The 25,705-nt window shown below is 42.3% G+C and overlaps 2 protein-coding genes across 2 annotated transcripts; one reads left to right on the top strand and one right to left on the bottom strand.

The window, feature by feature from the left end:
- On the top strand, window positions 1-20,365 carry cilp2 (cartilage intermediate layer protein 2). Its single transcript, XM_034583492.1, has 9 exons — window positions 1-305; window positions 7,358-7,435; window positions 8,782-9,051; window positions 9,295-9,477; window positions 10,948-11,103; window positions 11,192-11,509; window positions 11,874-11,982; window positions 12,802-12,959; window positions 14,277-20,365. The coding sequence occupies exons 1-9, from the start codon at window positions 242-244 to the stop codon at window positions 16,688-16,690; spliced, it is 3,750 nt and encodes a 1,249-aa protein (XP_034439383.1). The 5' UTR covers window positions 1-241; the 3' UTR covers window positions 16,691-20,365.
- Window positions 20,366-20,473: 108 nt separating this feature from the next.
- On the bottom strand, window positions 20,474-24,628 carry si:ch211-212d10.2 (uncharacterized protein LOC557710 homolog). The gene is made up of 4 exons (XM_034583759.1): window positions 24,199-24,628; window positions 23,760-23,875; window positions 22,412-22,549; window positions 20,474-22,326 (listed from the first exon to the last, which is right to left on the bottom strand). Exons 1-3 carry the CDS (start codon window positions 24,386-24,388, stop codon window positions 22,451-22,453), a joined length of 405 nt encoding a protein of 134 aa, XP_034439650.1. The 5' UTR covers window positions 24,389-24,628; the 3' UTR covers window positions 20,474-22,326; window positions 22,412-22,450.
- Window positions 24,629-25,705: the final 1,077 nt, after the last annotated feature.

The raw sequence follows: 25,705 nt of genomic DNA on the forward strand, positions 1-25,705 counted from the left end.
GAGCGCAGAGGGGCTGGATTGGTGCATGCTCCCGATTGCCCCTTCTTTTTAAAAACGCCTGAGCTCCAACTCAGCAACTCAACTCACAGGAGGAGGATCGGCGGCGACCGGCAGCATCACTCACACCTGAGACGCTCACTGGAGAATCAACAAGTTGTTTCTTTTCTCTCTTTTTTTTTGAGTTTATGTCAGTGGTGTAGAAAAACAAAAAGAAGTCACCTGTAGCTGAGAGTGGGGCACCATGATGGAATTGAATAAGGTGGCGCTCCTGCTGTCCGTCCTGGCTTCTGCGGCTCTGGGCCAAGGTAAGCCTGATTGTTTCTTTTATCAATTTTCAAATGTGAGAGTCAGAACAGCAAAATCGCAGGAAAGTGCTGTAAAATGGTATGTTGAGTTGCACAGAGTTTCCATCTTTCTTGTCACTCTCGGTGATCACAGAGGGTCAGTGTATGACGTAACAGACCGGCAGAGTTGACGGCATTTCCACAGGGACAGGGGTGATAGCAGGACCGGTGGTGAGCTCACAAGGGAGGTTTGTGTGTGTTATGTTATAGACCGCCTCCGTGGTTCCTAATCTCTGATGTTAAGTCACCAGCACGTTTCACCACCGGGTTAATCAGCAGCACGTGGTGATGATGAGGTGAAGAGGAGGTTAACAGGAGTGAACACACACACACACACACACACACACACACACACACACACTGAAAACTCTGCTCTCTCTCTCTCTCCATGTGGTGCAGTTTAATCAGAGAAAAAGCTCTGCTGATGACAGAACAAGAAAAAGGTGTCTCACACTTTGTTTCCATAATGTCAAGCTGCAGTAGAGACGCTGCTGTTATCAGAAAACAGCCTGCTTTTGCAGCTATAGAAAATAATTGATTTTTATGATCTGGACGATTCAATGATTTTTATATGTAATTCCCTGTTTTTACTCTCAGCTTCGTCCACACATGAGCCCGCGTTCCTGTCTGTTACAAATTCCAAAGTCCTCCCGCCAATCACTCCTATCATCCTTTGAAAGCTCGTGAGCTGAACGCCACCGGTAGCACCACTTCTTTTCCCCCAAACCTGTCACTTTCTGTCTGCCATGCAGCTGCTCCCCATTAAAAGAGAAGGAGCTGGCAGTTCATAAAAGAAAAAGAGTGTGAACTCACATTAATGGTCTCCATATCTTGTTGGGGTCTGAGGCCTCAGAGTCGTAAATGTCTTGCAGAGGGTTTTTCTTTGTGCGAGTTGCAGATCACTATATTATTTGGTGAGGAAAGACGGTAAATGTGCAAAATGGTGATTCAGATTGACTCTCGCTAAAAGAGAACACTGTGCTCCAGTCACGAGGGAACGCCAACCTCGGAGTTGGTTGTAAAAGGTTATGCTTTAAGCTTCGCTCCTTCTGCAGTACGTTCACGTCTTGCAGTGAGGTGTTCCATTTTGTCCCGGTTTCACCCTTCGACGCAGCAACAGTGGCCGGTACAGATATAAACCCAGTCGCCTTGGCAACAACAGGCAATAGCTACAAAACAAGTGACTCATTTTGTCACCTGTTGTGTTTGGATGAATGAGAAAATGGAATAAAAAGAGGGATAAAAGGCGCAGGTAAAATGATTTAGCCTGACCAGTTCGTCACTCTCCCCCCCCGTCCTCACTGCGTCCCCTCCACCACTAACGTAATGAGTGTACATCTCCATCCGTCCATTTGTCCTCATCTGCTCGCCTTTTGTTTCTAATCTTGATCTCCCTCAGGTATTTCTCCAAAAAATACTTTCCCCACCTTTCTCCCGTCTGTCTCAGCCTCGCTCCATCAAACTCCCTCCTTCACATCCCTCCACCTATTTCTCTTTGCCCCACTCCATCAAACGTTCTCTCCTCGCCTTGTTTTCTGTCACTCTCTGCACACACCTCAGCGCTCGCAGATTTACGAGCCGTTTTCCTACGTGAGGGCGGCAGCTGCTGCTGAATACCCACTGTAACACTGCAGCTTTACCACATTCAGCTATAGATCCACGTCGGTTTTTAAAGTTACTGTAACAGGACTGTTTAACCCAACCCAACCCTGTTTAACCTTTCCACTGATTTACAATTGTCTCTCGTTGCGTACATTTCAGACAAAGCTAGGTGGTGTGTGTGAGCAGCTGGTGGACTGTTGTGATCGAGACATAGAAGCTACTTCTCCAGATGTTGACCACTGTCTGCTACAAAACACAGAGCTGTCTGGCCAGCTAAGTTTAATGACCGAGACTGGGATCACAATGGATCAACGGAAAAAAGGCGTAAATTCCCATCAATTACAACCTCCAAGCACTTCTTTACTACTCTCTGTGTATTTATTTGTACAAGCATATGTTTTTATTTTCATTGCTGGACTAATCAGCTGATTTCATATTAACGATTTCAAGCTTCTGGCTCCGTACTTGTGCACAGGTGCAGACTTTAAGTTCCACATATATTTAATGGGAAAACTCAATGCCGGCCAATTGTGTTTTTAGGGAGAAAATACCCCCAAAACACAAATCCTTTGTTACGACTCTGTAAATCTCTAAATCATGAGGTTGATTTGCATCGTTAGTTAATGTCGGGGACAAATTTTGCTGATTTTAATGTGCCGCAGATGTTTCGTGATTCAGACTTGGATTTTTGACAATAAGAACTTTTGAGGAAAAAACGGAGATGGATTCGGAGAAAAAGAGCAGACTACTCTGTAACCACAAACACCTTAGAGAAGAGAGGTGGCCAAACAGATCAACAGCTTCCATGTGACATGGCAAAAAGAGGATCACATACCCAGCAGGCCCTCAAACACAAATACATACACTGGCATCCATGAATCCTCCGGTTGAGCTAAATTTAAACAGGTCTAGACGACCGTGACATCAGCACCCACTACTGATCTTGGTCTTAAGTAGATGCGTATATAGCACAGCCTCTGAGCTTGACTTCGTTCAACAGGTTACATAAAAGGGTCGTTGGTGTTTTCACGTATTCGCCTTCACCTTAAGATTCTGCAATATAATAAACAGGATCCAGACCTTTTTTTTCAAAGCCCGGTCCCTCTGCCAACATGAATCTGGCACAACCATACCTCTGAGCTAACTGAAACCATTCTGGGTGCAACGTCATAAAGTTTCGCATTTTCCTCCCTCTTCCTCGCTTTGGGCAGCTTTTTCATTCGATTCTGGCAAAGATGGAAATTTCCCACTAAGAAAGTGAAAGAGAGAGAGGCTGTACTTTGCAACGACACTGTTGAGTATTTATAGAAAGTTTTGGCCTTGGGTGTCCTGGCTATAAGTACGCTGGCTGAATTGCAGAACGAACCACAGTGACGTAAATCGTTAAAGTCAAAGCGATAGTCCTCCAAAGTAAGACTTGCAGTTGTCACGAAACAAGTTGAGGGTGCGTGGAGATAACAATGCCGGATGAGAAGTAATCCAGTTGCTATGTGTCAGGCATGTAATTTACATAGTGTGGAGAGTAGGTGCTTAAAGTGTGTCTATATGTGGAACTAGATGTTAACCAGCCGGCAGGTGCAAGACTTCCCTAATATCCTGGTGCCACTGTGATGCATCTATGTTGCCTGGTTGTCCAAGCCCAATAATTACAGGAGGAAAGAGGAAACCTAGAGAATAGATCGAAGAGAGAAGGTCGGGGGGGGGGGTTGGGTCAACAAGAATTTGGACTTTAACAGAAGACTACTGTTTCTTTCCCATTTTAAAACAACAGTTGGTTTTTCCAATGTCTCGTTGATATTTCCCTAACGTTTTGCAGCCATGTTGATTGTCTTGTTCACAGAGTTGTAATTTTGATCCAAAAAATCTTTCAAAACTTGTCCATGCCCACGATGACGTAATTTTCCCCTTCCTTCCAAAGTAGTCACACATAACTATCAAAAAAAGATGTTTTATGATGTGACAGTGCTTTCAATTTGGTTATGTTTAGATTGACTTGGCCGTGTGCGTAATGTGTTTTGGGCAGTATCTTTGACCAGAGGACCCATTGGGGGGGTGAGATGTAACAGTTGTAAATTTTTTAAGTGTAGCCAGCTCATGCTTTTTCAGGATTACCAACCCTAACTTTAAGGGTTTTGAAAGGCACAAATAATGACCATCTTGTCGATAGGTACGTCAGTTTAGGAAACGTTCCATGTTTTTTTTTCTACAGGGTGAGGGCCAGTGATTTATTTTGTTGTTTCTTGCTTCTATTACTTTCGCTGTAAAAAGTAAAAAAAGATTTCTGTGAGCAAAGCAAACAACCCAACCCACACAGAGCAAATGAGCAGATATATTGTTCCAGTGGGAAAATTCAGAGTGGACTTTTCAACACTGAAGAGGAAATCACAAGTTCTAACCTGGCTCCCTCTGGCTTGAACAACTCGATGAGGTAGTTCCACTCACATACCAGCCACATGAAGCAGCTGACCCCAACAAAATCCTGGCTTTTAAAATTCATAAAGTGTTAACATGCCGCTCATACGCACAATAAGCTCATGAGAGATGTTGCCGCCGGAGTTGGGCCATGCAGTTCAGACCTGCCACAAACAAGGTCCCTACCCCAGCATTCGCCTCCTGCTGCAGCTAATCTGGGTTTCCTCCTTCTAACTTTATAAACCATTAGTCACCTCATAAAACCCCTAAGAATCGTGTACTATTTCGGTTTCATTATCGGACATCTTGAAATGATAATCACGAGCGAAATTTGCTCTGCAGTGAATTCCCTTTGTTTTGGTGTGAGTGATGATGAGGAAATGTAGAGCATTATGATTCCATTGAAAATAAGGGATGGCACTTGTAGGGATGTAATTGATTAACCACAGTTTTGGAACTCAGTGTTAATTAACAGAAACAAAAAGCTTGGCTATTTCCCTTCCCTGTGCACATGCTCTAAGATAAGATAAGTCTCTACACTATGCTCAGACTAATCTAGACCATAAACTGAAATCACCGAATTAGTGTCACATTAACAGATATATTTTTCCAGTTGTACAGAAATCCCTCTTTCAATTGGATTTAACATGTAATCAGCGCAGACAGAATTCAGCAGACAAAAGGAAAGTCGTAGAATAACAGGTTGATTGATTTACTAAAGTAAACCTGCACGTGGAGCCACATCTGCTCTGCAGATCAGTATGAAAGTGTTTGCTTCTGTTTATCCAGCCAATCTGTGGTATCAGCAAGACCCAGTCAATATGGAAGCAGACCAGTGGTTCTTTAACGCCAGGTGCATACAAAACCACAACAACCATGAGGGTGAGCTGACTGTCCACATTATGTAATATCTTTTTGGACAGTAGACCTTTTGTTCCATTGAGCTACCGTGCTTCGTTTCTAAATCTATCAAAAACCATTTGGGGTTGAAAAGAAATGTGCTGGCATGACAATAAAGCCTTAAAGTGAGCCATAAAACCAGTGTGGACTGGGATTGATACTGGCCCTCTGCGCTGGGTGCCTCCGCCTCATATGAACTCACCAGTGTCTCTCCGAAAGTGCTGGGGTTTGCATTTATTACTCATGCACATGCCCACAAAGACACACACACACACACACACACACACGCGCACTGAGGCTGCATCGGCTACTTCACATTTATTTCTTTCCCCCTCGCAGCCCAAGTGAAACTAAAATGTCAAGCAAACAACTGACGTTTTTGAAAGCATAAAAAATTAGCACTGTTGGAAAATGAATCATGACTCCTCAGCGCACGAGGGGAGAACATGTCACGGTGTGTCTTTAATAAATCAAACGGCCAAATTTATAATCGATGCCAGATTGAGTATCACTCTCTTTCCAATAAGGCGACGTTTCCTTTCATCTTACTCTCCCTGTTATGTTGTTGTGTGAGCAGCACATGTATGTAACAAACAGGCATATGTGTGTGTGTGTGCATGTAATGTGTATATGGTATAATTATACCATTAAAAAAAATTTGCTAAAACTGCACATGTGTGAGGGTGTGGGGTGTGTGTGTGTGGTCCAGTTATTACTCATGTTGTGGGGACATAAATCTGTTTATGTAGTTACGTTAGTGGAACTTACCTTTCCTATGGGGACAAAAATCAAGTCCCCATTACGTACATTGTAGGTGAAGATACTTTTTAAGGTTGGGTTTATGTTTAGGTAGTTTAGGCTACGGTTAAGTTTAGGTTAAGGTTGGGTTTGGGTTAAGGTTATGGATAGGCATGTAGTAACTGGGGTTAAGATTAAAGGAAGGGAAATCTATGTAAGTCAATGCAATGTCCTCTGAAGTCATGGGAACATGACCGTGTGTGTTAGTGTGTGTGTGCACAGGATGTGTATCTTATAATCATACCATAACGTTTCAAAAGGAAACAGAAAAAGAGAGAGATATAGAGAGAGAGTGTGTGTGTGTGTGTGTGTGTGTGTGTGTGTGTGTTTGTGGCGTGGCCACCGTGTAACAGATGACTCTGCATGCACTGATTTGTCTCAGCTGGCGTTTGATTAGCATCCTCAGCAGCAGCTGCTTGTTGATGGATCAAGAGGAGAAGGGAGGACGGGAGGGAGACGGGGGAGGAGGAGAGGAGGACAAGGAGGCGACAACAAGCTGAAGGATGAATGAGAAGATTCGTGACAAACAGGCACGGCGGAGATAATGGATGGAGAAGATGTTCTTGAGGTTTAATGAAGAGGGGGGTGCGCTGCTGAGGCAGGAGGAGCAGTGAGACCAATCTACAGCGAGAGATGGATGAGGAGCAGACAGAGGAGGTTGAGTGAGGGGGGGAATAAAGGGAGAAGGAAGAGGAGATATAAACAGGGGAGTGAGAGGAAAGAAGAAGTCACAATCTACTTTTTGTCTCACACCAGAAGTTAAGATGCTCTCAGCTCACAAAAAGGACAGAAGACCTGTTTCTAAAATGAAAAATGGACAGAATACAAAGTAAAAAGTGGAGTAAAAGTATATGATTAGAAGAGCTTTTCTGTCTGTGAAGCAAAACTTGCTCAGACTGCATCTCTGAATGTGTGTGTGATGAATACAAATACTCGATTCATTAGCTTTTTAGCATTTAGAATTCTGTCTCTCTGTCCCTCTCTCTCTAACTTACAGACACACACACACACACACACACACACACACACACACACACACACACACACACACACACACACACACACACACACACACACACACTGTAAAGCATATCATTCAGTTAAAGTTAAATTAGACCTAAGTATGTGACATGGAGGTAGGATTGATCACAGGACTATTAGACTGCAGTAGCTTGGTGTACCTAACAAAGTGGATAATAATGTTTTTTTTGGTACTGAAACACTGTAGAGCCTCTGAGAGCATGACGGGAGAAATGAATAAATTCATGGATGGAAACACAGCGACTTCTTCCTGTTTGCAGGAGCTGTGAGGAGCAGGAGTCAGTCGGACGGGAGCCGGAGAGTGGCCCTCAACCCATTCACTGATCCACAGACAGCAGGTACTGCATCCAGCTGTGATGTTGCACAGCTTCTTGTGTGGCAGAGGATTTTAGACCGAGAGCTGACAGGAAAAACAGGGTGGAGGAGACTAGAGGCACAGATTCTGCATGATGTCTATGGCAGTGTTCTCAGAACACCATCATTTGACCTGTGTATAAACATGTGGTGGTGGTGGTGCAGCAGAGCTCGTGGAGGCAGTTAAAACACTTAAAACAAGCATCCAATTGCTTAGCATCAAGAATTGTCCTTTTCTTTGGAGTCATAACTCAAAAGAACCACACAGACAAGATACTTTTAGATTCAATGTGTTGGACATTTCCCATTTCCAGATGTGGCAACTCTGATGTCCACTGCAAATAATCATCCAGATTTCGTAAAAATGTTGTTTCCGGCATCCGTGTCCAGTCCACAATCATCGTCTGACATCCATTGGCACATCGAAGACAAAGCAAATTCAGTGAACTTAAAAAAATGCCAATAAATATCGACCAAACAAACAGAGATCAAGTTGTGGAACACAGCTGTGGCCATGACAACACAATACTGCCTGTTTACATTATTCCCCGAAGTCCCCAGCTTTGTCTTTTTAAGACCAAAATGATGATATTAATCAATATGTCGATGAGAGGTGTTGTGGGGGACATTTGTGTCTCAGTTTTGTCTGAGTAAGTATATTATTTATTATGGTTCTGAGATTTAACTGCAGATTTTTCTGTGTCTGGGTGATCCTCTTGTTACATCCACAGGAAAAAACTAAATAAGAATTAAGTGTCTTGTCTTGAAAAGCATAAGGTTTTGATGACTTAACCATTATTTTTAATTGAACAAAAAGCCGTCTGCAGCACATGACCCCCCCCTCACCTCCCGCGGCTCACCGAAGGACTTTATTCATTAGAGTGAAGTAATGCATTACCCTGTGAAAGAAAAATAATCCCTCTGTACATTGTGAAAGCCTTCCTTTTATTTTTAATTACTCATATTTCTCCTGAGGAAATACTCAGGTTTCAGAACATGAGGCAGTTTAGAAAACTAGACGTTATGCCTCATCAGTCAAGCCAGGAGGTTTGGAAAGAACCTGGACAATGCAAAGCTCTCGGGGGTATTTAAAGTCAAATTCAAATGGCAGTAGCAGACCTCCTCTTAAAGTTCATAACCCATCCCCGCTGTTTTTCTCCTGCTCCCTTTCTATTTGGTTCTGACCCATGTCTCCCCTCCATGTAAACCCGCCTCACACACACCTTCAATATTCCTGGATCATGAGCTCAATTGTTTTCTGTCCGATTTTTTCTTTTTTGCATTCTACACTTTTGGTTTGGATCCATGCCTGCCTTCCGTGTGTCTCCAGGAGTGACAGAGTGGACGTCTTGGTTCAACATCGACCATCCTGGAGGAAATGGAGACTACGAGCGTCTGGAGGCGATCCGTTTCTACTACAGAGAGAGGGTCTGTGCACGGCCCGTGGCCATGGAGGCTCGCACCACAGACTGGGTGGCAGCGGCAGAAACCGGGGAGGTGGTGCACTCCAGTCTGGAGAAGGGCTTCTGGTGCATCAACAAAGAACAGCCACAGGGCCGCATCTGCTCCAACTACCATGTCCGCTTTCAGTGCCCCCCAGGTAGCTGGGATTACAGCAGCTCAGGGCTGCACAACATGTCACCTTACACACATTAATACACACTTCCAAAGCTTGAAAGGGAGAAATCAACAGTGATAAACGTTTTAAAGCTGTTTTTACTCCCTGCCATGTTGAATAACTTGCTTATTTATATCCTCTTCCTGATTCTGGTTGCCAACAGCAACTCATGATGTCAGGTTTGCTCAGGGTGTCACACTCTTGTTCTTTCATGTTTGTGTTCAGTGCAGAGCTATTGGACTAACTGGAGTGAGTGGGGTCCCTGTTCCACTATGGCTTGTAATGATGTAGGAATCCAGGTCCGCCAGAGGAAATGTATCAGTGCTCAGCCCATGCCTCTCCTGTTGGTGCCGGCGTGTCAGGGGTATCATTCAGAGAGGCGGGAGTGCTCCACCCCTCCATGTACAGGTGAGAGGATTTACCGGAACCGTATTCATCATAGTTTTGTATAGGTTACATGATGCAGAGTGCATACCTCTGCTCTGGCCTAAAGTCCCCTTATGAAACCACATTCAAATTCACTAGATCTGGATTTTTAAGTTAAACACATTTATGAATATCAGTCCTGTAAACATTTCCAGATCCACGATTTATTCTCAGAGAAATCTGGGAAAATATCAAAGAACCCCTTATCTTACAATGTTAAAGAAAGTGAAATAAAATTCCTGGATCGGCCCCGTGTCTTAGATCTGTGACAAAATTGAATGGGTTCTTTCCCGACCTACAACGCCTCCTTCCACCAGGTTTCATGGTAAACTGCCCAACAGTTTTTCAAACAAACAGACAAAACATAAGCTCCATGGAGGAGAGAACTAGCAACTGGGTGCCATAGTTAGGGGAGCCTTACAAAGAATGAAGGTTCAAGCTCCCACATCTGTGAGTGTCTTTGCAGCTTTGTGACATTAAAGCACAAAATCTTCAAACTGAACTGACAACAAACTTTGGCTTTTAGCTGGAGCTCTTCTCAGTAATCACTAAATAATGAGAGTCAGCCAGAACATTCAGTGTGTTAGTTCTTTATTAAAAGTTAATTAAAAGACTGCAAAATAATCTGAAACAAGCCACAGGATTGAATCAAACAACTCTGCTGCAGACAGTTGGTTTCTGAGCCAGAGTTTGTTGCATCAAACCAAATATAACAGCTTGAGACTAAATGAGACTAAATGAACTCCCGAACTGATGGTGATGTGTTTACAAAACCATGGTCTAGTTAAATGGTGATGTGATTTCATCTTTGAATTGGACAAAACATTTGAAAGGAACAAGTGATTTGAATTTACCGTCTCAAATGTTAAACTCCTCACAGGTCACTGTTCTGTACACGACCTCTGACCTCCCATATGAGGGATTCATTTAGAGGCAAATATTTCCTTATAGAGCTGTATATAACAAATCTAGTACACATTTTTGAATTAAACATCCTTACTTGTATAAAATACAGAGCTGAATTTAAACTGGAAGCTTTTAAACCTTTTTTTCTGTCATTGTAACATCTCGGACTGTTCCATGAAAATCTGTACTTGATTCTGACAAAAAGCATATGAACCATTTTCCACAGAGCAAAACTTCTCCCACTAACGAGACTTTGTAACCATTAGTTCAAGTGTTCTTGATTGAGCTATTTGTAATCAACAGTCTTTCTTATATATCAAATTACTTTTTCAATGTTTTTATGCCAAAATACTGTATAATTGCAGCATTTGATAACTCGTGTATTGTCTTGTCTACCCGGTTGGCCCATGCACCAGAGACAACCCTGAAAACTCTTTGTAAAGTTTGATTGAACTAATGAAAAAGACGCATCAGAAGTGCAACAGACATTTCTAGTTTGAATTACGTTTTTCATTTCAAAATGGCTCCACTTCTCTGTGTGATCAGCCAAGTGGAGTCCTTGGGGCCGGTGGGGGACGTGTTCCGTTACCTGTGGTGGAGGTCGCAGGATCAGGAGGAGGACCTGTGCAAGGAGCTCGGTGACGGTGCAGTGTACTGGACGGCCTGTTGATGCACAGAAATGTGGGAAGAGTCCATGCCCAGGTTGGATGTAATGTATTATACAAATGTGTTATTTTTTTTAATTGGTGTGTTTATCAGCTTATGCTCACATCTGATTTTCTACCAACAGCCAGATGTCAGCTTGTGTGCACCGATGGTCGACCCAGCGAAGACTGCAGCCGCTGTGTGTGCGTCGGCCATGTGCTACATGGAGAAGTCCACAGTGTGACAGGTGCCCCTGTGGCAGGAGTGTATGTGGCGCTTGCCAGCGAGCCCAAGGTCGTCCTGGCTCGCACTGACGCCAAAGGTCAGTTCAAGCTGGAAGGAGTCTGCTCCTCCAGCTCCACCTCGATCGCCATCAGGAAGGAGAAGTTTGTTCCGATCACCGTCTCCACCTTCAGCAACGCCACAGGGTTGTCTCAGGTTCGGGTTGTCCTCAAATCAGCTGGTAAGTAGGTTTATTATTGGATGAGCTATTATGGTATGAAAGTGATTTGATTCTGATTCTGATTCCTGATTCTTATTATTAGGATTCCAGACAGCTGGTAATTATCATCTTAGACTGTATAAATTGATAAAACTATAATATAAACATTTTGGCCTATTTTAAGACTTCACCCTGTCTGGGGCACATGGCACGTTGCATGGAAACCAAATAAATATAGACCTGTGCTGCTTTTAAAATCATTTTTTGGTAAGCAGAGACCATGTGACAATAAAGTGTAATGTTTGACTGAGTTTTACGAGGCCCCATTCCTCTGGAGCAGTCACAATGAGGTCTTGAGGGTTCGCTCCGTTTCTGCTTTCCACAGAGAAGCCGTACATTGTGAAGCACCCAGAGGACAAAGTGCGTTACGAGGGAGGACGGGTGATGTTCTGCTGCAAGGCAACAGGATCCCCAGTACCTGACAAATACTACTGGTGAGATGGATACCTTTGCCGGCACATTATTCATCACAGCTCAGACTTAGCTAGAATCAGAGAGATCGCTTCACCATATGGTGGAATTTATATGAGGAAAAATATAAAATAAAGCTCCCTCATTCAGACACTATTTTCTTTTTTATTATTAAAGCAGTTACTTGAAACTCTGTTTTGGTGTCCAGGAGGTCCAGGAAAGCAGCTGTCTCTCTAGCTGCTCTGAATATTTGACTTCCCTTTACTACTTTGCTTTAGTAGCTTACTCCCTTTGGCCACTTCGATTTATCAAAGCCTTTTCCTGAAAGTTGCCTGGTGTGACTGGAAATACATTTTATACATTGAAGTTTTATTTATTTTTAATGTTTGTTCAATTCATTTTATCATTGGTCTTATTCATTAAATAATTGGCTTCAGGATTTATCATTTTATTGTTTCTAAGGGAGCAGAATTTACTATGTGTTTCATATGTATTTACGAGGGTGAGCTCACAAGACAAATTCAAATTTACTCTTTTGATATGGCAATAAAATATATTGCTAAAATGATGAAGAGATGTGCTATATTTATACTATGATTGCTCTGTAAAGGAAAGGAGAACAGCTGATAGAGTAACCCCCTTTCACATTAAATGTAGTTATTTGGTTTATCGGTAATAAATATGAAACTGCAGCTTACAATATAAAACATATTTGAATATATCACATTTCAAAATACAGGTTGTGTGAAATACATACATTTCTTCATTCTTTGAATATATCGATGTACATATCTACGAATTCTATAACATATTGTTTTTCTTTACTGTCAATGATGTTCAAGGTACCACAACGGGACTCTGCTGGACAGGAAGGTGTACAAGTACGAGGAGGACCTTGTGCTGCGAGACCTGAGGATGGAGCAGTCGGGACATTATTACTGTAAAACCAGCAGCTCTGCAGGCAGCATCAAGTCCACTCCAGCCTCCCTCACTGTGATTGGTATGTCAAATCTAGCACTTCTTCTTTGGAGACCAACACATAAAGTTAAAGGTGCAATGTGCAGGAAAGGATCTACCACAATAATCTGCTGGTTTTGCGGTGGCTGAGACGTCATATGCTCTGAACTAAGTTCTCGGTCAAAAATATACAAAAACACCCTTGTAGTAAATGTCACTGTGATGTAATTCATCATAGTCAGCCAAGAGAGAAAATAATTTACTATGATGACAGCGAGCAGCACAAAGGGATTATAGATTCGGATGGCTGCTTTCCCCGTGGATTTGACAATGACGTATTGAGTCAAAGTTCTACACAGATTCAAGTGAAACCGCTGACAAATAGCTAGCGACCGCAATTTATTTCACTGTATAAAGAGCAGCTACCTCTGAGATTGAAAACAGTCTTGAAGAGGAATGTCAGCGCTGAGCTCCAACTAAGTCAACCATGAACCATGTCCATGCATTAAGAGGATTCAGACAAAACCACAGTGTCCCACAACTGAGGCAGAGAGAAAAGTCAGTTAATAGATTGGGGAAAAGAAAACACATTACACGCAAAGAAAATTGGAAAAGAAAAACATCAGGCAGGACACGGAGGAGAATGTTTTCATGCTGTTTACAATGGCTGAAGCCATGGTCTGTCCAAACAGGGATCCTAAATTGTGCAAGATTGATCTGGACACTGGGAAACCGTACACCCATTTTCTCCAGTGCTGAGGTGTATTCTAAGAATTCGAATTATAAAAAAAATGTTTTCCACATGATTTCCACATCCGTGTGGAAAGGTTGCACGTTGCATATAGCCTCCAGGTGCTGGTTGGCTGTGACACCAAATAACAAATTGTGTTTTTCTGTAGGAATGTTAGAGTAATCAACTCTGCACTCAAAATATAGTGTCTGCTGCCACTGCGGGACAACACCTGTGTCTCAGGATTACAAACATGTCTCACCTCTTCACCACATATGCGTTCCTTTCAGTTTACATTAAGCAGAAGAGAAATTTGTCTTGAATCACACAATTTATTCATCAAAAGAAGGAAAACGTCATTGGTAAAGCCATCAGCATTGTAATGATATTTCATATGCACAGAACTGCTCCATGTGACCATTATCGATCTACTGGGAAGATGGGGGGCTTAATAGGAAAAGTAAAGCTTTGTCTTCAACACAGCTTGTCTGTTTTTATCAGCAAACCTGTGGCAAAGTGACCCCTCACAACAGTCATTTGTGCCCTTTTCATGTATATCGGATAACCAATCTATATTTTCTATGTGTCATATTAACACTAACCTGATGTTATGTATCATCTAATTCACAGAAAAAGGAACGCCGGCATGCAATTCCACCCCTGAGATGCACCTCATTAGACTGCCAGTGGACTGTGTTCAACCTGGGACGGACTCCAGGTTCTACAATGCCGGCCGCTGCCCTCACAACAAATGTGCTGGCTCTCTAGACTTTGATACACGCTGCAGAGATGCTGCTGGATTCTGCTGCGGGGCTCAAAATATGGACAGTCGAATCATTGACTGTGGGAGCTACAGCCTCCCTATCCGGGCTGTGACACAGTGTGGCTGTCAGAAGTGCTTGCAGCCAACTGTGCTGGTTCGAGGCAGAGTGGTCACAGCAGACAATGATGAGCCTCTGCGCTTTGGGCACATCTATATCGGCAAAGAGAGGGTGGGCACCACGGGATTTCAAGGAGGCTTCACACTACAAATTACTCCTGATACACAGAGATTAGTGGTCAATTTTGTTGACCCCAGTGAGACGTTTCTTGACACCCCTAAGGTGTTCATCTTGGACAAGAAAGGTGGATCAATCTACCATGATGTAAAGGTAATGAGAAAGAAGATACCGATTGATATCAATGCAGGGGAGACCAACTCTATAAGCCTAGGAGAAATTCAAGGGGAAGACCCCATAGGACAGCTGGTGATTCCTCCCAATTCCTTCCATAAGGACAATGGAGACATCTATGAGGGGACTGTAAAAGCCAGCGTCACATTCATCGACCCTCGAAACATCACTACTGCTGCTGCGGCACCCGGCGATCTCAACTTTGTGGACGATGAGGGTGACATGCTCCCTTTGAGGACCTATGGCATGTTCTCTGTAGACTTCAGAGATGAAACCAACAAGGAAGTACTCGGAGCTGGAGCAGTTCAAGTCCTCCTTGACACACAGCACGTCAAAATGCAGGAGCATATTTCCAAAATGAAACTGTGGTCTTTAAACCCGGACACGGGAGTCTGGGAGGAGGAGAGCGACTTTTCGTACACCAAAACTACTGGTGGTCACGGGCGCAGCAAACGAGAGGAGCGCACATTCCTGATAGGCAACATGGAGATCCGAGAACGTAGACTCTTCAACTTAGATGTGCCTGAAAACAGACGCTGCTATGTCAAAGTGCGGGCCTACATGAGTGATAAGTTCCTTCCGAGTGAACAGCTGGATGGTGTTGTGATTACTTTGATAAACCTAGAGCCTAAGCCTGGATATTCATCTAATCCTAGGGCATGGGGCCGCTTTGACAGTGTCATAACTGGATCTAACGGGGCCTGTTTACCAGCTTTCTGTGATGCCCAGAGGCCTGATGCTTACACAGCACATGTTACTGCAATGATGGGTGGGGAAGAACTCGAGGCAGCTCCCTCCTCCCCCAAGATGAATCCAAACATCATCGGGGTGTCTCAGCCATATCTGGATAAACTAGACTACCAGCGTTCAGACCACGAGGATCCAGCTCTGAAGAAAACATCATTCAAAATCAACTTGGCAAAGCCGAATCAAAACAATTTTGATGAGACCAATGGGCCAATATATCCATACCAGAATTTATTAGGTTGTGAAAATGCCCCCGTCGACGCGAATCATTTCCGATTCTTCAGAGTGGAAAAGGACAAGTACGAATACAACGTTGTTCCTTTTGAAGAGAATGATTTGACAACCTGGACTGGAGACTACCTTTCCTGGTGGCCAAATCCCCAGGAGTTCAGAGCTTGCTACATCAAGGTTAAGATCCATGGACAGAAGGAAGTGATGGTCAGGTCACGGAACCTGGGAGGGACGCACAGAGAAACCAAAGGCCAACTTTACGGTATTAGAGACATTCGCAGCACCCGGGACATGCGAGAGGCCAACACCTCTGCAGCCTGTGTGGAGTTCAAATGCAGTGGCATGTTGTTTGATCAAGCTGAGGTGGACAGATCCCTCATATCACTCCTTCCACAAGGTAACTGTCGCAGGATTGGCACCAACAGCCTCATACAAGAGTATCTCATCAAACATCCACCGGTCGCTCAAAACAACGACTCCCATGCTTTCACCATGCTAGCTCCTGTTGATCCTCTGGGACACAACTATGGGATCTACACAGTCACAGACCAGAATCCAAGGGTGGCCAAGGAGATCGCTATTGGGCGTTGCTTTGATGGCACCTCAGATGGTTTCTCCAGGGAGATGAAGACGGACTCTGGAGTGGCGCTGACCTTCAGCTGTCCTGAGAGGAAAATTAACAGAGAAAGCCTCTTCCAGCGCCTGCAGACCAATCCGGGTCAGACACTGTCTCAAATGGCAAGGGACATGAGGGAGTCGGAGGGTCTACAGGTGCAGAGATCATCCACCCAGGTGGTGGCCTATCCTTCAGAGCAGCGGACGGGAACCCAGGGACGCAGATTTAGCCCTACAAGCAGGAGGAGAATGTTGATGCGCGCACAGCAGCGCCAGTAGAGGTGCCAAGAGGTCGGTTTTGATCAAATAATTTGATGGATATTTACAGTGACAGTAATATCAGAAATTCATGTGTTCTCTCTGTAATCGGATTCATATAACATCAGCATTTTTTCAGCATAAACACATCTTTTTATGCTGAAAAAAACAAACAACTGATGATATGTAAATCGGGATATTGAACTTCCTTCTCATTTATAGGTATTCAGCTGAGACTGATATGATGGCATCAAGTCAAGGAAGTAATAGTTGTTGAGTATGAAACTCCCTCTTGATTAAAAAATTCAAGATAGCAAGAGAGACAGTAATTCAGCAAAATCATCAAGAATGATTGAAGATATTCTTTAGTCTTATACTTGAAGGGATCGATATATTCATTTCTTACTTTTGTTCTAAAAGACACACATCATTTGTGTATATGTAACACGGTGACTGACATTTATTTAATTGGCTTTGGTCTAATTCTATGAATGAATAGACCAAACTGACAGTCAAGAATGTAACTTTTCTAGCCCTAATTTGTGGCCTTCCACTTTTCCCATGGTGGGTGTTTTTGCTGATGTCTCTTAATACTCTGGTTTAAACCAAACCTTCAGAAACTGTAAGTACTATGCCAGGCCCCAAACACTTCATAGTTGGCCAGTACTTTCCATTGAACACATACTTTTTGTTAAGATCAGAATGTAAAAACCATGAGGTCCCGTTGTCTGCACCAGACACTTTTTCCTTCCTCTTTAAACTGGGTCACTCTCTCCACCAAATGAGAGAGCGTACTCGAAAGAGACAGAGGAGCAAGGCTTGCCACCCTGGGAACAGAGGAGTTTTTCAGACATGCTTCTTTATGTTTTTCATTAGCATGTTATATTGCCAACTGTGATTCAGCCAAATGTCCTTCCACACCTACTTAGAATGTGCAAGACCAAGGCCTCGGCCAAAACAAGCATGGATCTCACTAGTAGCAGTATAAAATCAGGATAATTAACTGCAAAGGTATGACCTATTTTCCCTTTGTCCTCTGCACATTCCAAATTAGCACATCACTAAACAACATGTTTCTTAAAGCAATATATTTCCCAGTGTTTAATTTTCTCAGACACTGTTACTGAGGCTCATTCAGGGTCTAACTTGACTTTTTTTGTTGTTGGGTAAAGTGTCTGTGAGCTGCATTTATATCACGAAGTGCAATAACTATGTAGTATAATTTTTAAAAATCAGCATGTAACAAACTAGCACAGTGCATGACAAATGCTGCTGGTGAATGAAACAGCTCCTTCAGTACATGCAGCAGGTATAGTGTGGGTAAGATGTTTGTAAGAGATCTTGCACAGGACTCACTTTGAGTGATTTTCTTTCAGCAAATAGAATTAACTGCTATGTAATCATTCTTCCATTTTCTGAGCTGCATAGAATCTATTAACCTTTTCATGCTTTGCTGCATGAGTCAGTTGTTTGTACAGTTTGTACGCCGCAGTAACCTTTTCAACTTCAGAGGGCAATCTTGTTATTGGGAGCTAAAACTCTCAGTGGAGCCTTCATCTCATTAACACAACCCACTGTCACACTTGAAAGTGATAATTAATAAGTGCTGTGCTAAAGAAGTTCATGGAAAAGACAGTGTAAGCAACAATATCAATAAATCCAAAGCTTAACGTTTTTGAAGATATGTTATTTGACTTGAAGAATAACTGGGTATTTAAATCAAAGTCAGTAATAGGAAGAAACTTCACTCAGTGATAAAAAGGCTCCAAACTTGTTTATCTGCAAAACGGGCTCCTGCAGACCCATGGGAGAGGCTCTTCAAGCTGAACTAATCCAGAGCCAAATAAGAGGGCGCACGGTTCACAGAGAAGCCAGAGAGGCTGACGAGTAAATATAAGCCTACTGTTAATTAGAAAATGAATTACATATTCTCTTGGGAACTCATGTAACAGTTCGCCCCTGACTTCCACAAACAGCCAAACATGTTAAATTCAAGGAAACAAAGGATGAAGTAAAGTAATCAACAACATGGAGGGCCTGGGAGGATTATGGTCAAACATATTTACCAATCAAACTGGCATCCAGTACAGTTTGTGTTTCCAGCCTCATCATTTAAGCTTGAATGAATATGTATGCATAGTAGGCAACCGCTTTTTTACGTGCTAAAATTTGCAAATGTGAGGTAATCTAATTGAAAACCAACCAGGACAATAAACAGAAAAATACTGAGTGACAGCTTGTGATACCTTGACGATTATCACTGACCCTCTCATCATAGGCCCGTGGGCCGTCCGCAGGCTGAACAGTTCCTTTCATCCAAAATAAAGACGATGATGAAATCCAGGTGTGGGAAGAGATAAGTCCAATAAAAAATGCAATGGCGTGTGAGGTCAGCTGGGAAGGCCGAACAGCTGTAGAGCAACTGAAGGAAATGTTAGACCAAAGACATCAAGAGAAAGAGGAGCGAGATTATCTTGGGATGGATTTAATCATTTTCAGGGGTAGTGTCGTATTTAAGGAAGAAAGGAAGGGAACAATATTAGTCGTTATTTGGCCTCCGAGTCCATCACATACAGAATCTCAGGCTTCCAAAGTGGTTGCACATGGAAGAATGCAGGTTTTCGGAGGTGAATGCTTTGACAGGAGAACTGGCTTATTCATGAGGAGAAGTTATCAGGGGAGTTTGAAGGACAAGGTAACAATAATAGGCTGTGTAAACCATTATGTGAGGCTTTGCATGGGAAAGTCAGCAGGACTCTCCAAACGGTTACTTTGTCTTCTGGAGAACTTCAAAGGAAGATTAAAGAACCTCGCCGATGTTTGCTTTAATGATTTAAGAAAAAAAAAAGTTTCCAAAGTCTTCAAATGTCAATAAAAGAGGTTTCATCCTGAATCCAGTGAATAAAACACGCTGCACAGATTCCTTTTTTTAATGGAAAGAAAAATGTTTATCTCATCAAACCTCCGTGGGAATATTAATCATAACATTTTATATTTCATTTCGCTTTCTCGCAAATAGGCATATTTCAAAAATGTTGAAAGTTAGATGAGATCAGTGACCGATCTCATGCTTGTACGGGAAATTTGAAGCTACAGTCAACAGATGGTTGGCTTAGCCTAACATGAAGACTGGAGACGTGTGCAGACATGAGAGCACTATCAATCTTCTCATCTAATACTTTGGAAGGAAGTGAATGAGGGTTTAATTTGAATGAATATATTATACACAGGGCTATGGTGTTGCTTGACAATTGGCATTTTTTCTGAAGTTGATTTCTCCCTAAAAATACAGAATCTCAGTGGGTGCACACGATGGTAACAGCACTCTTCCTCTCAAGTGCAGAAAAGCACAAATCTCTCCATCCACATCATCATGAACAGGTTCATCCATTTTCTCCTCTGCACAGCCCAGCAGGTCTCAGGGAGATCCTAATTTATTCTGTAGGTCAGTCCTTGAACTTTTCCTCCACTTTCTGGAGTATAAGAAGAGAGTTGTATATTTACCACGTTGCTCCAGTTAAAGAATGACATCAACACACACTTGATAATCCTCTGTAAACACTTTACTATTGCATGGTGATGCTGAACTCTTGGTTTCTTTCTCTGCATTCAGTTTTAAAATGTAAATTGTGTATTGTATGAAATCTACTATAATGGTACAAGAAAGTGTAAATAAATGATTTTGTGTAAAGCTTAGATTCATGTTCTTTCTCTTTGTGTATTATGTATTCAGGAAACACTGAAAACTCATCAAATTTTCAGTTTCACTTGGCTGAAGAAGAAATAATAAAAGTCTTTTTTTTAAATAAATACATTACAATGTTGATAACAGAATAATTTAATTTGTGATTTTAAATAATACATAAAAACTGAATTTTCATAAACCACAATGAACACAGTCTTCAACAAATGAAACAATGCCAACTGATAAAATGTGCCACAGTTGTTAGTGTGTGTAGTCTGCAGATATTTTTTAACATAGAGGCCAGATACATAGTTCACACAAGTAACAAGGAAGAAACATATCAAAATGATCTGGACATGTGAAAATAATTATGGAAACATTTAGTAAAAGTGTGACATGAATGCTGGTTTCCTCAGTGACAATTATGGATTGTTATGTCAAAATGTATATATATAATTCTCCTGGCTTTTGCAGTATCCTGCACAATATTTACTTTGTCCTTCCCACTGATAATGAAAATAGTTGCATCTCCAGCGTGTATTCCCTTCACACTCCAGGTGATGAGTTATTATGCACACTGAGACCTCTGCAGCACATTTTTAGGCAGCTGAGTTATTATTGTAATAAAAATGCACAGCAGGGAACATGACAGGGAGGAAAACGAGTGTCGAGCCACACTGACACCTCCTCGACTGGGCTCAGTGTTTCTGACAAAATAAGTAGTGAGTGACTGTTCTCACCGCGGAGGAATAAAGAAAACACACTCGCATCAGTGCACACACAGACACACATCACGCTAGAAAAACACATTTCTCTTGAGGCAATGGTGCATTTCAGGTCATGAACCTTCCTCCGGCGCCTCGCTAACCATTTCTTCTAAATCCCATTGCGTCAGTAACAGACAAACCTGTCTGTGAACGGGCCAGAAGTGGGGAGAAATGGCTGATGGAGACATCTTAACACCGGAGCTGCTACCAGGCATAATTGCTGTGCCCTTCATGTGTGTCTGACTTGCTGGAACTCTATTTAGGTTAAACAACTCGAATTCTGAAAGAGTTGCTGTTGCAAGGCATGAGTGGAATAAATTTCTAAATGTATCCAAAGGCCACAGCTCAGCCAGTGGGACTGTGTCTGGGAGGTTTGACGCGACCAAACCGCGTCTGAACCAGTGACGGTTGAGTTTGGTAGAAGTTGAAAGAAAATGTCGTTATATTATTTCACGGTTACATAAAAATTCCTCCATTGCAAATTATGTTTTGCTTATTCCAATATGTACTGGGTCTAATTTTGTAACACATAACAAAGTGATAATTTGCATCTGCACATCTTTTTAAGACATCAAGACAGCATTCATCAGATTTTATTGCTCTACTATGTATTTCGTTCATATTTTTATTTTCAATTGCATTTACATATCAACAGATTGTATTTTGCATACTGTGTATTGTACTGATTCCCATTGCATCTAATAACACAGATAAAAGAAAATACTTCATTTCTGGCTGCATGGAAATGTTTCACTTTGCAAGTATGATTTTGCAAAGACTTTGGACAAGTGGGTTTCAACTAAACATGTGATTGCTCATACAAATGTGACATATAACATATAAATATATTTATACTGTAATATTTGCATCGGTGAAATAATATATTTGTCAAAAAGCCTTAAAAAATGTAGGAAATAATTAAGTGAGACAAATCGTTTTTTTATTCAGCCATTTATAGTATATGGTGGTTCAATAACATCTGCTGAGAAAAGTCAAATGTTGTGTTTTTATGTTTCATTTTGGTGACTGTGTGTTTTCAAGGTGAGCAGTGAGGTCACTGCCCTCCACGCTCAGTGTCTGTGATGAGACTCTACCCGGAAAATCCAGCAACAAAAACTCTTGAGACTATTGAATGAAGTCATGTCCTCTTCAGACAGTCTCGCCGATAGCGTCCTGAGTTCACGGCAATCAAAGCAGAAGCGGTTCTGAGAAAATGACAGATAAGGCTTAGGAATGTTTCGGATGGCTTGGGTTTGTGGAACAAGTCTTTAAAAATAGCAGCGGTCTTACCGATGGTCTGAAGGATGAAGCAGCTGCGGCTGAGGTTGTTTAGCTTTTGGGATCTGCGGGGAAAGGCAACAGGGAGAGACGACTGGCGTGTTTCACGTACACGTTGCCGTCCTCCAGTTTGACTTCATACACTTGTTGCTGTAACAGTCAAAACAAAGACAGAGGAGCTGGGAGCTGGAAAAGAAATGCACCACCTCGAGCTTCTGTGGAAGCATGACAGCACCTTCACGTGTCAGAGTACAAGTCAACTTGTGTTGCATCTAAGTTTAAGAAAAAGAGTAAATCCTCTAGTGAAAACTTTGACATCAGAATATTTGTTTTAAAATTTCATCTTAGACGTGCGCAAAAGACACAACAGATCCTGAAAATGATTAATGGAAAAGAGGAGGAGATGTTTATGGAAAGAAAAGCTCTTGTTTGGGTTGTTCATTGATTCACTCATCAGAAGAGGGGAGGAGAAGAAAACACGTTTGACAGAGTGAAGGGGGGAGAACATAATCTTTACTCCGAATGATTTCAATCAGTAGATCTTCCAACAGTTGATAAAAGTGGACGATGCGGCTGATTGTTCACATGAACTCCAGCTGCAGTAACCGAAGCCTCGTGGGTACACACTTCGCTTTTTATCTTAAAGGTTTGACACATATTTAAGCACAGTTATTTAAGTCTTATTCAAGTTTTTCACTAATATATATAAAAATGTACACTATATGAACACTTTACCAGTTAATCAGTAACACAGTGTCAGTGATGTATGTATATATATACACTTATTCACCATCTAAAAGTGCAGTCTTTATCATGTACAAACCATCATCAGTCACTCTCAATAGAATATTCTGTAACAAGTAAAAGTGAATAACACTCAAATATACATGTGTGCACATCACACGGTAAAAACGTATTACTCTACTTGTTGCACTACTTTTACAGTGTAAAAATACAGAGCAGCGGACTTGTTCATACTAGAGTCAGGGTGTATTCATTTCTCATTCATCAAACTTTGTATATATCGTCTATTTTTCCCCCCACTAATCTTATCCATCCTTTTTTACATAATGTCTATTGCTTATTTTTGTATCTATCTTTTACCTAATGTTCACTGAATGTTAATTTACTATGTAAGTACCTTTAGAGCAATAGTAAACTGGAATTAAATTCCCTGTATATGTGCACACACACTTGGCCAATAAAGCTGATTCGGATCCTGTATGTGATAGATGTACTTTATTGATCCCAATTTGAGAAATTATTGTATATAAATATTTTTTTTCTTTTTGTTTTTTCCCCCACCACCATAATATATAATGAACAGCAGGAAGCATGAAGGACTGGTTTCATCACTGACCTGTAATGAGGTCCCTGACTTGCCAGTCCTGAGGTCAAAGTCGTAGTCGTGCCACGGACAGAAAACCTGCAGGACCCCGTCAGCCTCCTCAATGTCCCCCTCACACAGAGGACCACCTGGTGGGAGACAGGAAGTCACAGGGTTTTTCATAATAAATGACTTCTGCTGTCTGTCCCCCCTATAGGGACAAAATGTGATTATGAGGCTTGCATATCACATGTTGTGAAACAGATGCTCCTGTTTTTTTATTTTCCATTCTTGGTGAAGAGGATCAAAAAACAGAGTCACATTTACATGTAGGTACAGCTGCTGTCATGTAGTTGGCGCTGTTTCCTCTCAGGCTGCACATTAAAAAAATCTTTCATATTTACAGAGCTGGTTTAGGCTGTAATTCACCTAAAGGGTTAATGCGGGCGAGTGTCGTGTGTTGTCTCTTTACCGGAGTGTGAGCAGCGAGCATCCATGGCGAAGAACTCCCCCTTCACACAGAACAGGGCCACGTCAGAGTCGTGGCCGAGGGGGGAGTACATGAGACGGCAGCGCTTCTTGGAGAGCTCCGAGGCCGGGCCGATGAGTCTCCATGAGACGGCCTCCGCGGTCCCCTCTTCGTCCCCGCAGCCGGAAGCCATACAGAAAGAAGGACCGAGCTGCTTTTTCTAGTTCTCTCCTCTTTTTTTCCGCCGGTGCAGACACACGTGGCAGATCGCTCGGTGCAGATATCCCATATTAACCAGCGGGCCGCCCGGGACCACCGTCAGCTGAGCGGACTGTCCGCCTCCATCCAGCCGCTGCAGCCTCACCGATCCGCGGCATCGTCACACTGAGGCAGCGGCGCGCTAGCGGCTGCTCTGCTCCAGCTGCTGCACATGTGGATGTTTGTTTGTCACTGATCAGAAACCAGCAGCACAGATATACGACTCACATAACAAATGATAGCAGAGGTTTATTGTCTGCACATGCAAATATGCAGCTTGTATGAAAAAAATAAATAATAATCAGCAACCTACTGTTTGTGATCAGTGACCGACACTTGTTAAACTTGAGTAAAGAGCTTAATGTGGAGACCAGACCAATGCAAAGAAGTTAAGCAAAGGCTAATAATATATTATTGTAAATGTACATGGTTATTAAACACATGCAGGCAGCGAGTGAGAAGTACACACACAGTACAATACAATACAGTTTATTATTATTATTTACTAATCCCAAAGGCTTTTTAGTTTAGGGCAATTAAAAGGCCGAACAACAAGATACAGACATGCACTGACAAACATCCACTAAAACAACAAAACACAATAAAAGAGCTGTTCAGTTGTGTCTTTAAAAATAATAAAGGTTTTGACAAATAAACAAATTACATGGCGGATAGGCATTTAAAAGTGAGTGTGTTTTCTATGTGCCATTCTTTAGATGAAGCACAGAATTGTCCTCTAAGCCCTTGTTCACCTGGTAAATGGCTGTGAATGATGCCCTGCACCTGGGGAGGCAAAGATGCCCCCCAAGAGGGAGCATCTGGAACTGAGTGTGGAGAACATAGGTTGTGTTCCATTTTAAGCTGCTTTCAGCATGCACCAAACTCAGAAGATCCTCCGGACATTCTCCGGAGGGGCTTATGTCCGAGTGACAGCCTCTGGACTTTCTGCGAACTTTCTCTGGCCAGCCCCCAGGTAAAAACTCTGGAGAATGTTAAGCTCATGTGAGAACACAGCACGACATCCTCTGGAGCATTCACCAAGAGCAAGTGGGTGTATTGATGATGCTCCTAACGTGCAACAGACACAAGTATAATTTAAAAAAGGAATACAAATATCTCAGGATGAAATCGTGGTGCCATGATGGTGATGATAAGGGCCGATGCTGGTGTAGCTTTTGTCGTAAACAAAAACATGTGATCTCTGCAGCAGACTTTATACGTTATGTCCCGTCTCGTGCATGCTGCACCACTC

This window comes from Hippoglossus hippoglossus, chromosome 4 (genome assembly GCF_009819705.1).
Source record: "Hippoglossus hippoglossus isolate fHipHip1 chromosome 4, fHipHip1.pri, whole genome shotgun sequence".
Lineage (NCBI taxonomy): Eukaryota > Metazoa > Chordata > Actinopteri > Pleuronectiformes > Pleuronectidae > Hippoglossus > Hippoglossus hippoglossus.

Excerpts from the sequence above, each read along its gene's own strand:
- si:ch211-212d10.2 (XM_034583759.1), bottom strand. The coding sequence starts at position 24,388 with ATGGCTTCCGGCTGCGGGGACGAAGAGGGGACCGCGGAGGCCGTCTCA. Across the intron at positions 23,876-24,198 it reads TGCTCGCTGCTCACACTCCG|GTGGTCCTCTGTGTGAGGGG; the intron begins GTAAAGAGACAA and ends GTCTCCCACCAG. Across the intron at positions 22,550-23,759 it reads AGTCAGGGACCTCATTACAG|CAACAAGTGTATGAAGTCAA; the intron begins GTCAGTGATGAA and ends TGACTGTTACAG.
- cilp2 (XM_034583492.1), top strand. The coding sequence starts at position 242 with ATGATGGAATTGAATAAGGTGGCGCTCCTGCTGTCCGTCCTGGCTTCT. Across the intron at positions 11,104-11,191 it reads TGGGAAGAGTCCATGCCCAG|CCAGATGTCAGCTTGTGTGC; the intron begins GTTGGATGTAAT and ends TTCTACCAACAG. Across the intron at positions 11,983-12,801 it reads GTACCTGACAAATACTACTG|GTACCACAACGGGACTCTGC; the intron begins GTGAGATGGATA and ends ATGATGTTCAAG.